Genomic DNA, 12,128 nt, shown 5'->3' with positions numbered 1-12,128 from the left:
TCTCCCGCTCCTTGTGGAACCCCACGTGGGAATTGGTCACCGGAGGTCACCCACCCCTAACCCCCGGGGGCTCCGGAACCCGTCCATTCACCCCAAACACGGGCGCTGTTTCACAGCTGTCCCCAGAGGGCCTCCGCTCGTAGCAGGAGCTCAGTAAGTGACAGTCGAAGCATCTCCACAGTGCCGGGGACGGCTCCCTGGGAGTCACCGTCTCTGCCCCCAACGGACAGGTGGGGAAACTGAGGCAAAGGGGATGTGTCACGGTCACACAACTAAGGCAAGGCTGGAACTCGGGTCTGCCTGACGCCGAGCCAGTTGTCCGTGTGAACCGGCCGTGATCCGGAACCTTCTGTCAGTTATGAAGTGCCAGCACCGAGGGGAAAGCGGCCCTCGGCCTTCTGGGCCGGGGAGCGCGGTCCCGGGCTGAGGCGGGCTAGTGGGTCTGGAAGGGCGTCAGCGGGGAGAGCTGGCTTGTGGGCAAAAGGGAAGAGGCCGTTCGGGGCAGGAGGCCCACGGGCCCTGAGCGAATCCCAGAAGGAGCCGAGGAGGCCCCGGGGCTAAGGGTGAGATGGGCTTCAGGAGTGGGGGAACTTCCCCATGCTTCCTGCCCACATCTTCCCTCCCCCCTCCCCTTCTTTTCTTCCTTTTTTCCTGCCTCCCCTCTCCCTCTTTTTTCTTCCTTCCTTCCTTCGCCGTCTCTGTGTCCATGGCTTTCCTTTGTGTATCTGTCTCTGTCTTTCTCTCTGCCTCTGCCTCTGGTGTAACTTTGTCTGTGTCTCTGTCGCTCTCTCTTGTGTAACTGCCTCTGTCTCTGTGTATGTCTGTTCCTGTCTCTTGTAACTGTCTCTCTGAGTGACTCTGTCTCTGTATGTCACTATCTCTCTGTCTGTGTGTGTCCCTTTGTGAGCCTATCTCTGTCTCTCACTCTCTCCCTTCCTTCTCTGACGCTTGTCAGTCTTGTGTAACTGTCTCTCTATCTCTGTCTCTGTGTCTGTCTGTTGTGTAACTGAGTCCCTGTCTCTCTCACCCTCCCTCCCTTTTATTTTTTTCTTGCCAAGATGAAGGAGGAGGAGGAGGAGGAGGAGGAGGAGGAGGAGGAGGAGGAGGAGGAGGAAGAGGAGGAGGAGGAGGCCGGCCAGCCCATTTCTCTGCCAGTGCAATGGGAGCAAAGTCTCCTCTGAGGTTTCCTTTTGAACATCTTTGCAGAAGCGGGTGGGCAGACTGGTCCGACCGGGGGGCTCAAGAGCGCTAGGGGGGAATGGGAAGGTTGGGGTCTGATCAGAAGATGCCATGGGGGGTCAAGCAGAATCCCAGCACACTCCTTCCTTGCCCTGAGCCTCAGAGCTCCCCGATGGAAGTCCTCTGGCCTATAATCCTGGCCCTCCTTCCCCTGGATGGGGAGGGGGCAGCAGGGGCGGGGGGTGCCTTGGACGGCCATGATCTTCTAGCTTTTGGAAGTTAAAACTATCAGTGGGTCCCACAATGGACGGACGCCCTGCATTTTCTCCAGTTTCTATAAGGGGGCGGCCGCCGGGCCGGGAGCGTTCTGTAAGAGGGGGCGGGGGAAGGCCACCAGAGGTCTCTCGGCCCGGTGCCCCCCAACGACCCCAGGGGGCAGGAGCGGCGGGAGGGAGCCCCGTGCGAGGAACCCCAAGTGTCGGGGAATAAACAGAGCAGACAACAGCTAAGAGAAACCACGTGGCTTTATAAAAACTTGATATACAACAATAGTCTGTGTTTGGTTCTGTTTTTGGCAAAGTGAAATCTATAAAAACGTCTGGAACAAAAACGAGGAACAGAAAGTGGGCGCTGCAGGAGACTGGAGGCGCCCGGCACGGGGCCCCGCGGGAGCGGCGCGGGGCAGAGTAAAGAGAAAAAGCGGCCCGGGCCGGGCGCAGCCGCCCTCCCCTTCAGGCACTCAAAGCGGGCCCGGGCAGGCGTCACGGGGCCGGCGTGGCGGCCAGCGGCTTCCTCCTGCTGCACGTCCCGGCGTGCTCAGCAAAGGGCGGGCTGCCTGCGCCATCTGAGCCCGCGCCGGACGGACGGCTGGACGGGCGGGCAGCAAAACTGCAGACCGGGAACAAACACTGGGGAGGAGGCGCAAGCTCCATCGGGGGTTTTGGATTATCCGCGCAGGGGCTCGCCTTCAGTAGTACCAGGGGTGGGCCACCGCCGTAAGGCAGGCTGAGCCGCGGGCCGCGGGGGCCTCCGGGCACGGTACACAGGACAAGGACGCCACAGGACACGGGAAGGACATTCCTGACCTAATTCTGAGGTAGGCGCGGCTCGGTCAGCTCGGGAAACTGAGGGATGGCTGGCGAGACCGAGGAAAGGCAGACTGCTCCCGGGAGGGCTGCCTCAAGGAGAACCCCAGCCGGCGCCCTCCCCACGCGTCCCACGCAGCCCCCGGGACGGTCCTGGGGGCGGGAGGCAGATGTGGGCGTTGGGAGGCTCGGGCAGGCCCGGCTCCTGCCCCCGCCCCCGGAGCATCCTGCGAGCAACAAAGGGCGGGCGGGCACGCGGCGCCTCCTATTTACAAGGCGTGCCCGCTGTGTCGCTGATGCGGGGCAGAAAAGGGGGCGCCGGAGGCTGCCCCGAGAGGGCCGGGCCCCCATCTCCAGAGTTCCCTGGTCCGGTGACACCTCAGGTACAGGAGCCCAGGCGGGCGCCCGGGGCCGAGAGAACAAGAGGGGGCGGATGCGGGGAGGCAAGGCCCGGGGGCGCCTTCTCTACGCTATGTACACCCGCCTCTCAGGGCGCGGCGGGCCGGCAGGCTCAGTACCTGCGGCGCCACCCGCGCTTCTTAAAAAACCTCTTGGGCCGCAGCTCCCCAAAGTCTTCCACTTCGTTCTCGTAGTCATTTTCCTGGACAATGCCTGTGGAGAGACAGAAGGGGGCATCACTGACCGGGAGCAGAGAGGCGGGCGGGCAGCCCCTGCGCCCTGCCCGGACCCCTGCACCCCCTCCCCGACTCTGTGCCCTGCCTGGACTCTAGTGCGCTGAGGCGGGTATGAGCCCCCTCCCCCAGGTCCTGAGTGCCTGCGGCTGGCTGTACCCACTGCCCCGCCCCCACACGATCTAAATCTGGGGCACCCAAACTGTGTGACCCCCCGCTGAGTGTCCGCCCCCCTCCCGGGGCCCCCAAACAGGTGCCCGAGCAAGACCCGAGCGGTAGGCAAGGGCAGGGCCGAGGGTGAGCCGTGCAAAGCAGGGAGCGGAGCGGGAAAGCCGAGCCGACAGAGCGCGGTGCCGGAGGAGAGGCGTGGCGATCACTTGTCGACACCGGCGGTAGCGTTTACAGAGCACCTACTGTGTGCCGGGCACGGGGCCAAGCACTTAGCGGATCCGACCGCTGATCCTCTCAGGAGCCCGTGGGTGGGGGCTGCCGCCATCCCCACGAGGACACGGAGGCACACGGCTCACGTCCAGGCTGGATTTGAATCCAGACCCGGTGACCCCCCAGGAGGCCGTGACCCGCGCGCTCAGCCCTCTTGGTACTTCTCCGCCCCGGGGCAGGTAACGTGACACAGGAGAAGGTCTCCGCGCCTGGTCACAGCCAGATTTCTGCCCCCGAGGGGAGGATGGGACAGATGCCAGCGGGTGCCCGGGGAGGTTGTCAGAAGGCATGGGAGCCAGGGAGACACCGGGCACTTCTCAAGAGCATTCCCGAGCCACAGAGCACCCCCGAGGACGTCCCGCCCACAGCCTCTGCACCAAGAAGGGCCACAGCGGGCGAGGCGGGCACTGGGCGAGAGCTCCAGCCGAAGAGCCTCACAGCAGGGGTCCCCGCGCACCAGGAGGCCCGGGCACAGCCGGGGCCAGCAGGGGCACCTCCAAACTCAGTAGGGTGCTGCCCACAAGGGATCACTGCCCCCGCTGTGGGGCAGAGCCCGCCCCAAAGGAAGAAGAGGCCGCACGTGGCCACCCCCACCCCAAAGTCCGGCTTAGTCTGACCACCTCCAAAAGGGGAGGCCCAGAGGAAAGCAAAGGCCCCGGCCCCCAGACCGGCAAATGGGCCCGAGGACCCCGCGGGGACGTCTCCTCAGCTCCAAGCTCCAACCCGAGACGGGGGCTGACCGCAAGGACTTCACGGCGCCCTTCGAACTAGTCTGGACCGCACACTCCGCCTCATGGGGGGCCCGGCAGCCGCGGCGCTTGGACCGCGTCCCCAAGGGCCTGACTGCGTGCCGGCGCTCACTGCGGCCAGTTTCCCTGTGTTTGCAGTGGGGCGGGGCCACAGCTAGGAGCGTTCTCATCACTTTCCCTGGTGGTCTTCGGCCTATTTGCTTAAGGCACCTTTAAAGTTACTCCAAAAGGAGGCCCGAGCCTCCCCCGACTCCCTCCTGGTCCAGGCCGGGCAGGGTGGGGAGGAGCCCCGCCAACCAAGCACCCACTGTGCGCCGGGCACGAGGCACGGGTGGCACAGGCCACAAAAACCGGATGGTCCCCGTACCCAAGGAGGCCTGGTGTGCCAGCGCAGGCCTCTAAAACTGAGGGCGGGGACAAAGGGCGAGGAGCAGCCAGCTGAAGGGCCCCTCGTGCCACCAGTCTGCGGCACGGGCCCCTGTGGCATGCCACGAGGAAGCCACGGGCCCTTTACACTCAGGAGAAAATGTGGAAGGTCAGAGAGAGTCAGACGCGAGGTCACGGAGGTCAGAGTCAGATGCGAGGTCACGGGGGTCAGAAAGAGTCAGACGCGAGGTCACGGGGGTCAGAGACGCGAGGTCATGGGGGTCAGAGAGAGACGTCAGACGCAAGGTCACAGGGGATCAAAGGCAGACCACAAACACGAGCCCCCAGACCCGGCTTAGGGACAGGTTGGTGGGACTGCGGGGAGTGAGGTGGACGCACTAATCCATCGCTGGGAGCACTTCGGAAAGCCGGAGGGAAGGAGGTGGGATAAGTGCCCGGGACGTCCGACCCCTCGGGACCAGAGTCCCACAACCGGGCGAGCGCCCCAAGAAAGACGACGCCCCCGGCCAGAGCGAGGCAGTGAAGAAGTGGCGGGAAGGCAAACGCCCCGCGCGGGCGAGGGCCGAGCCGGGAGTCGGGAACTCCCAGGTGAGGAAGCTCCCTCCACCAGAGCTGGCCGAGGCCCCAGGGAGCGCAGAGGCTGCCGCCGGTGACGGCCGACCCCAAGCCGGGCGAGAGGCCTGAGCGGCCCCGCCCCCTTACCTTCTTCCTTCAACCGGTCCTCGGTTCTCATCAGCCACTCACGGGCGTCGCTGACCGAAGGGGCCAGAATGTTAACCAGCCTCGTCATGGTCTCTTCGGCTACAGAAACAAAAGCGTGCGGGGCTTTAGGGGGGGCTGCGGGGGCCCCCACGACCCCTCTCCCGACGCGCCTCAGAAGCCACGGGGCCGAGCGGCCGGCCTGGGGAGATCCCGGCCCAACGGATGTTCTCACGGGCCGGGCCGGGCCGTCAGACACCGGGCACACAAAACGTCCATTTTGCCAAATGGCAGAGGTTGGAGCCGAAGCTTCTGACCGGCGAGGGGCGAGCCAATCAGCGTGGGGCGTGGGCTCAGGGGGAGGTCGGAGCGTTGCCGGGCCGAGGGCGGCGGGCTCGAGGGTGGCCGTGGACCGGCCGCCCCCGGAGGCCCCCGTGTCCCCTCTCGATGTCCCCACCCCCAGCGTCTCCCCCCCGGCCTTACCGTCGGCCCAGGCCTTCCTGCGGTAGACGTCCTCCACGGCGTCGGAGACCCTGCTGATGATCTCGAGGATCTTCCTCTGCAGGATCTTGCTGTGCTCCTTGGAGCCCAGGTGGCTCTCGGTCCAGGCGCTCTGCTCGATGCTCCTGACCACCAGGCGGCCCTCGCCGATGGCCGGGTCCACGCGCGCGCTGAAGAACTCCAGGTAGCGCTGGTAGGCCGCGTGCTTCTGCTGGTGCGCCTCCAGGCGCACGTGCTTCTCGTAGCACTCGCTGACGTTGAAGGCGGCGGCGCCGACCTCCGGGGCCTCCCTCTCGGGGGGCTCGGCCTCGGCGGGCAGCAGCGCCTCGGGGGGCTCGCCCTCGAAGGCCTCGCCGAAGCAGTTGCCGGGGCCCTGAATGAACTTGACGCCGCAGAGGTCGCACTGCGTGCGGTCCACGTCGGCTCGCTTGAAGCTGCCGGTGCCCAGCTCGCGGGGCTCCTCGCGGAGGGGCTCGGCACGGGCGCAGACCCGCCGCCGCCAGGCCACGCAGAGGGAGACCACGAGGCAGACGCGGCGCAGCTTGCGGCGCGTGGAGATCTGGCGCAGCTCCTTGAGGCGCTTCTGAAAGAGGATGGAGGCCAGCACGTCCTCGCGCTCCTCGGGCGGCTCCTCGCGGTCCAGCTCGGCCTCCAGCTCGGCCACGAAGGAGCCGGCGGGCGGCAGGCAGAGCAGGCGGTCCAGGTCGGCCTCCCGGAAGTAGAGGCCGCGCACGGCGGCGCCCTTGGCGTGCGCGGTATCCCAGCGCCAGTAGCAATCCAGCAGGTACTCCTCGTCACGCTCGTAGAGCAGGTCGCGCAGGGCCTCGGCCACGGCCTTGACGTCGGCGGCGGCCAGCACGCGGTCCATGAGGCGCAGCAGCCGCTCGGGCACCTTGGCGGGGAACTCCTGGCGCATGAGGCGCAGGCGGGAGGCGATCTCCTGGAAGTGGCGGCAGAGCACCGGCTTGCAGCAGGGCCGCATCAGCTCGGCCGTGTTGACCAGCATGACCAGGCAGAGCACCACGGCGCGCTCGGCCTCCCCCGAGGCCACGCGGCCCACGTGGCCGAAGGCGTCCAGCAGCACGTCGAAGTCGCCGTTCTCGCAGCCGCAGAGCACGCGGGCCAGGTAGGCCAGGTGGAAGCGGAAGGTGCGGATGGCGCGGCCCACGTCCTTGGGCTTGTACTCCTGGATGATGGCGAAGACGTCGCCCGGCTCCTTGTCCTCGTCCCCGTCCCGCTTGCCGAACAGGTAGTCCCAGTGGTGCATGAGGGCGATGTAGCTGCGCGGCAGGTAGAGCGCGGCGCTCTTCCAGAGGCGCGCCAGCACGGCGCCGCAGTGCACGAACTGGAACTCGAGCAGCGCCAGCGTGTGGCCGGGCGCGGGCGTCAGCGGCTCCTTGCAGCGGCGCACCAGCACGTTCATGAAGCGGAAGAAGAGGCGCTTGCAGTCCTCGGGGTCGCGCGCCACGTAGAGCCGCTCCATGGAGCTCTGCAGCAGGCGGATGAAGCAGAGGTGCGTCTTCTCGGCGCTCTCGGTGTCCTTGTGGGGCAGCAGCATGCCGCCGCGGCCCTCGGGGCCCTTGGCGCGCGCCCACTCCTCGGGCTCGGCCTCGCGCGGCGGCTCCAGCGCCTTGAGCTCACGCCCGTAGTCCTCCTCCACCTGGTGCAGCAGCTTCTCCAGCTCCTCGGGGTAGGCCGAGCTCAGCACGAAGGCCTGCATGGCGCTGAGCCACAGGTCGGTGGACTCGCGCTGGCTGCGCGCCCGCTCGTGCCGGAAGCGGAAGTGCACGTACTCCTTGAGCGCCACGCGGTAGGCCTTGAAGGAGCGGTAGCTGGGCCGGAACATCTCGCGGCAGGAGGCGGGGTTCTCGGAGAGCACGCGCGGGTGGAAGTGCTTGGGGAAGATGACGTCCAGGAAGGCCTTGCAGGGCCCGTAGGCGTCGGCCGTCAGCAGGTAGTCGATCTCCTCCAGCTCGGGCGCCAGCAGCTTGGGGAAGACGCGCTTGGCCTCCAGCAGCAGCCCGTTGAGGGCCGCCAGGTGCATGCGGCTCTGCACCATGGCGCGGGCCTCGCAGCGCCGCAGGGGCCGGTGGAAGTCGCCGCAGGCCGGGTCCGGGCAGCGCAGGCCGGCCACGAAGCTGCGGCAGACGCCGGGGTAGCTGGCGGCCAGCAGGCCCCGCGCGATGCTGCACAGGCGCGCCAGCAGGTGCTTGGTCAGCGCCAGCTTGACGCTGTCCACGGCCACCAGCAGGTGCTCGCGGCCCTTCCTGTCGCGCAGGCCCGGGTTCAGCTCCAGGAGGATCCTCAGCACGGGCCCGGGGCCGCCGTGGGTCACACGGCACTGCCGCCCGTCCAGCTGCGCCACGCCGAAGAAGTCGAAGCACGACTTGACCATCTCCTTCTCGGCGTTGTTGCCGGCCCGCTTGAGGGCACGCACCGTGTGCAGCAGCACCTCCAGGCCCCCGGGCGCCAGGGCCAGCAGCTTGTCGGCGCCCGGGCGGCAGTGCCGCGTGGCCTCGTACAGGGCCTCCACCACGCCGGCCGGGTGGTTCAGGTGGATGAACTTGTAGAAGGCCGCCTTGAGGCGGGCGAAGTCCTTGAGCAGCACGCCCTGCAGCAGGTAGGCCTCGGCGATGCCGGCGCGCTGCCCGGTCTGCGAGCACAGCTGCAGCGCCTCCTTCAGGATGCCCTTGGTGTCCTCCACGTCAGAGCCCCAGGCCACGTTGAGGCGCGCCGCCTCCAGCAGGCAGGAGGCCTGGAAGCCCTTGTCGGCCGTCAGCCGCGAGGCCTCCAGCAGGAAGCCGTGCTGCCGCATGAGCAGGGCGGCCTCCTCGCGCCGGCCCTCGGCCTTCAGCAGGGCGGCCGCCTCGGCCAGCCGCTTGCGCGACTTGAGGAAGGCCAGCTGGTCCTCGGGGTCGAGCTTGGCCAGCACGGCCATCATCTCCTTGGTCTTGTTCAGGCTCAGGTACTTGGCCGCGGCCTCCAGGTAAAACTGCCCGGCCGAGTAGGACAGCTTGGGCGCGGGCTGCGTCTTGGCCCTCAGCACCTCCTCGAACCTGCGGGGCCAAGAGACACAGAGAGCCGTTGGCTGGGGGCGGCCGCCCCGGGCCGCGCCCCCACCCCCAGATGCCCCCGGCCTCGGGGAGGGACCGCAGGGGAGCCGGGGCCAGCCACCGGGCACGGCGAGAGATACAGACGGACAACAGGAGGCCCGGGGCTGCCCACCGGGCACAGTGAGACACAGTGAAACAGCCCCCGAGGAACGACAGGAAGGCCGGGGCCAGCCACCGGGCACAGCGAGGCTCAGAGGCGGCCCCCGACGGATGATAGGAAGATCGGGGCCGGCCACCGGGACAAAGAGATACAGACAGACCGCAGGGGCCAGGGCTGCCTACCAGGCACAGTGAGACCCGGAAGCAGCCCCCAACAGATGATAGGAAGGCCGGGGCCGGCCACCCAGCAGGATGCCCTGAAGGCACACCGACCACTGGACAGAGCCAGAGACTCAGAGGCGGCCCCTGACAGACGATAGGCGGGTCGGGACCAGCTGCTAGACAGACTGAGACGCAGAGGCGGCCTGTGGCCTTGGAACAAACCATGGGAGGACCGGGGCCAGCCACCGGATAAAGTGAGAGACGCAGAGGCGGCCCCCGGCCTCGGGGACACACAGTAGGAGGACCTGGACCATGCACCCGGCCAGACCGAGGGAGCAGGCCCAAGGCTGGCATGAAAATGCCTTGACAGCAGGGGCCATGTTGCTTTCCCTGCAGCCCAGGACCGTTCCATCTTTGTCTCCCCCGGCTCCAGGCCTGGGGCCACGAGTCCTGCCTCGAGTCACTGCTGTTCAGCCGGGCCGGGGCCAGCCCGGGGCCCAGACTTCCTCGGGCCCTACGTGGATGATGCTTGGGCACAAAAAGCGCCTCCTGCTGGCTCTGCTCCCATCCATCCCCAGGGGAGTGGCGCTAAGCCAGGGTCACACACGCGCCCCACTAATTCCGAGGCTGGAGGCCGGCTCCCTCCTGCCGGGATCTCCCTCAGAGGAGACGAGTCAGGCCCCCGTGTGCGTCGGGATCCTCCCTAGGGGTTGCTCTCTGCACAGGGCGCTCACTCCCCTCCTGAAGCTCGGTCTTCCCTCCCCTGTGGGAGGCCCCAGAATGGGGGTCAGCAGGCTCCGTGCACATCTGAGTCTGTGAGCGGGGGCGGCCCCTGGGAGCCCTCGAGGCAGCAGGATCCTGTCAGAGTCCCTTGTTAGGATTCTCACGAGGTACTTACGCACTTAGTTCACACCTTTAAAGGAGTTCGCTCACTGGTCGGCACATCAGACTCCCGCCTTCAGAGAGCACAGAGCCCACTGGGAGGAGGGTCAGAGCCAGGATTCAGTGGCGAGATGCGAAGTCTAAAGCCCGCTTATGGACTTCCGGGAGAGTCACAAGGCAGCAACCCACAATCCCACACTCGTGGAGGCGGAGGCAGATTGGTTCCCACATCTATCTTCGTGCTGGCGGGAGACATGGGGACGAGAGGCTGAAGCTGCCGGGAGACATGGGGACGAGAGCTCTCGGGAGCCAAGGAGAGAGAGGGGCCTCTAAGAAAGCTCACCGGGCCCAGGCCGAGATTCAGGGTTTTGAAGGACACAATAAAGGATCCGGACTTTAACTCCTGGCTGCGTTTGGTGCTGATTGGACCTGAACTGACACGAAGGCTGCTCCCAGAGAACGATTACAATTTAAAGGACAGAACATCGCGGTCCGTGGCCGGTGCGGCCCCTGGGAGCCCTCGAGGCAGCAGGATCCTGTCAGAGTCCGTGAGCGGTGCGGACCCCTCCAGCCCAAGCCTCTCACTGTGTCTGACGCGTCGCCGCCAGCTTGTCTGGCCCCCTGAGCTGCTCAAGCTCACCACCCTGGACCCGCCCCGTCACAAGCCGCCGAACGGGGCTGCCCAGCCCGGACCCCCGGACCCGGACGGGCCGTCAGGCTGTCTGCCCCCACGGCCCAGGAGTTCCTTCAGAGAATGTGCACTTCACCCGGTGCCGGGCCCCAAGCGGGTGCACGAGAAACCCTTCTGCGCTCCCTCCCGCGTGGCAGACTCCCCGGCAGCCCACGGTCAGCATCGCTCCCAGACCAGGCTCAGGCAGAATCCAGTCCCTTCAGGAGACGACGGGCCTGGGGCCGCCACTTCCCGGCTCCGGCCCGAGGCCCGGGCCCCTGACTGGTTGGCCGGGAGAGGGCTGAGCCCACCTGCCCCCACCCTGGCTCCCAGTGGCAGCGAGTCCCTTGTCCCTTCTCGGGGCCGGCTCGCTATTTCCTCCATGATCCCAGAGCTCGGGGGCGGGGAGGGAGGGGCGGGAGCTCTGGCCGGGTCTCAGAGGAAGGAAGTCCGAGGCCCCGCTTTGCAACAGAAAATCCAGAGGAAGCCCTGCCATCCACGGTGCCCGACCTGGGCCTGCCCTGCCCCCCGTCACGGGCACCTCCCCAGCTGCCACACGCCATGACGCCGAGGACCCCACGGCCATATCACAGAGCGGGAACCAGCTGAGAGGGGGCAGCGACTTACCCACGGTCATCGCCGCTACTAAGAGGCGGGGACGGAAGCAGAAGCCGGTGCCCTTAGCACGGCCCTGTTGGGAGCTGGGGACGCCGAGCTTCGTGAGAGCCGGGGGCTCGAGGATCTGGTCAGAGAGTGAGCGCCAAGGCGGGCCGCTCTCTAGGCCCCAGACGAGCAGGGCAGCCACGGGGCCCCCCCACAGAGCGAGCTCAGCTCCGCAGGGGGCGGGGCACCCCGGGGGACCAGGGGCCCGGAAATGGGCCGGGTCCTCCAGGGCCGGAGATCTAGCGGACTGTGTACCCCTCCTCTCCCCGCTCCCCGGGAGCCAGCCTTCTACCGAAGAAGGAAAAGAGAGAGAAAGCAGTTCAGTGAGAGCGCCCGACACGGCACCAGAAGGGAGCACGGACGCGCGCTCCGGACCCGCGGCCTCCCGCCCGGCCACTGCATTCCCTTCCCCCGCTCGGGGGGATCTCGGGGTCCCGCTCTCTCCGGCTCTCCTCGCGCCCCTCTGCCAGCATGCAGCAGGCGCCCTCTGCCTTCTCCGCGCTCGCGTCTCCGTGACATGCGTCCGCCTCTGCGTGCGTGGGGGATGAGCCATTCCCCAATCTATGGGCATCCGCTCGGGGCGGTCAACGACCCCACTGGGGCGGGGCCCCCTCTGGCTCACTCTCCACAAAATTCCCAACTGTGCTCGAGAACATCTGGCCCAATTCACAGCTGCCCTCCAGAACCTTCCACCGCCATTTTGGCCAATTTGGGGACCCCCGCGGGCCCTCCGATCGTTCCCTCACTGACAGCTGTGGCACAGACTTCCGGAGGCCACTAACAGCGCGCCCCCTCCTCTTGAGGACGGGTGCCATCCTCTGGCCGGCGACCCGCTGGGGAATGGCTCTCGGGCTTTGGCTCCGCGT

At 67.1% G+C, this 12,128-nt stretch overlaps 1 protein-coding gene across 1 annotated transcript in view; it reads right to left on the bottom strand.

Annotated features, from left to right (window-relative positions):
• Positions 1-1,685: 1,685 nt before the first annotated feature.
• TRANK1 (tetratricopeptide repeat and ankyrin repeat containing 1) overlaps positions 1,686-12,128 on the bottom strand; it is a 58,648-nt gene continuing 48,205 nt past the window's right edge. The window contains 3 exon segments of the mRNA XM_074284589.1: positions 1,686-2,876; positions 5,176-5,274; positions 5,656-8,729. Of these exon segments, the coding sequence (XP_074140690.1) occupies positions 2,776-2,876; positions 5,176-5,274; positions 5,656-8,729 (3,274 nt within the window). The 3' untranslated portion in view covers positions 1,686-2,775.

This window comes from Sminthopsis crassicaudata, chromosome 1 (assembly GCF_048593235.1).
Source record: "Sminthopsis crassicaudata isolate SCR6 chromosome 1, ASM4859323v1, whole genome shotgun sequence".
Taxonomy (NCBI): domain Eukaryota; kingdom Metazoa; phylum Chordata; class Mammalia; order Dasyuromorphia; family Dasyuridae; genus Sminthopsis; species Sminthopsis crassicaudata.
The sequence above is the reverse complement of the archived record's forward strand: the minus strand, read 5'-3'. Positions and strand labels throughout refer to the sequence as shown.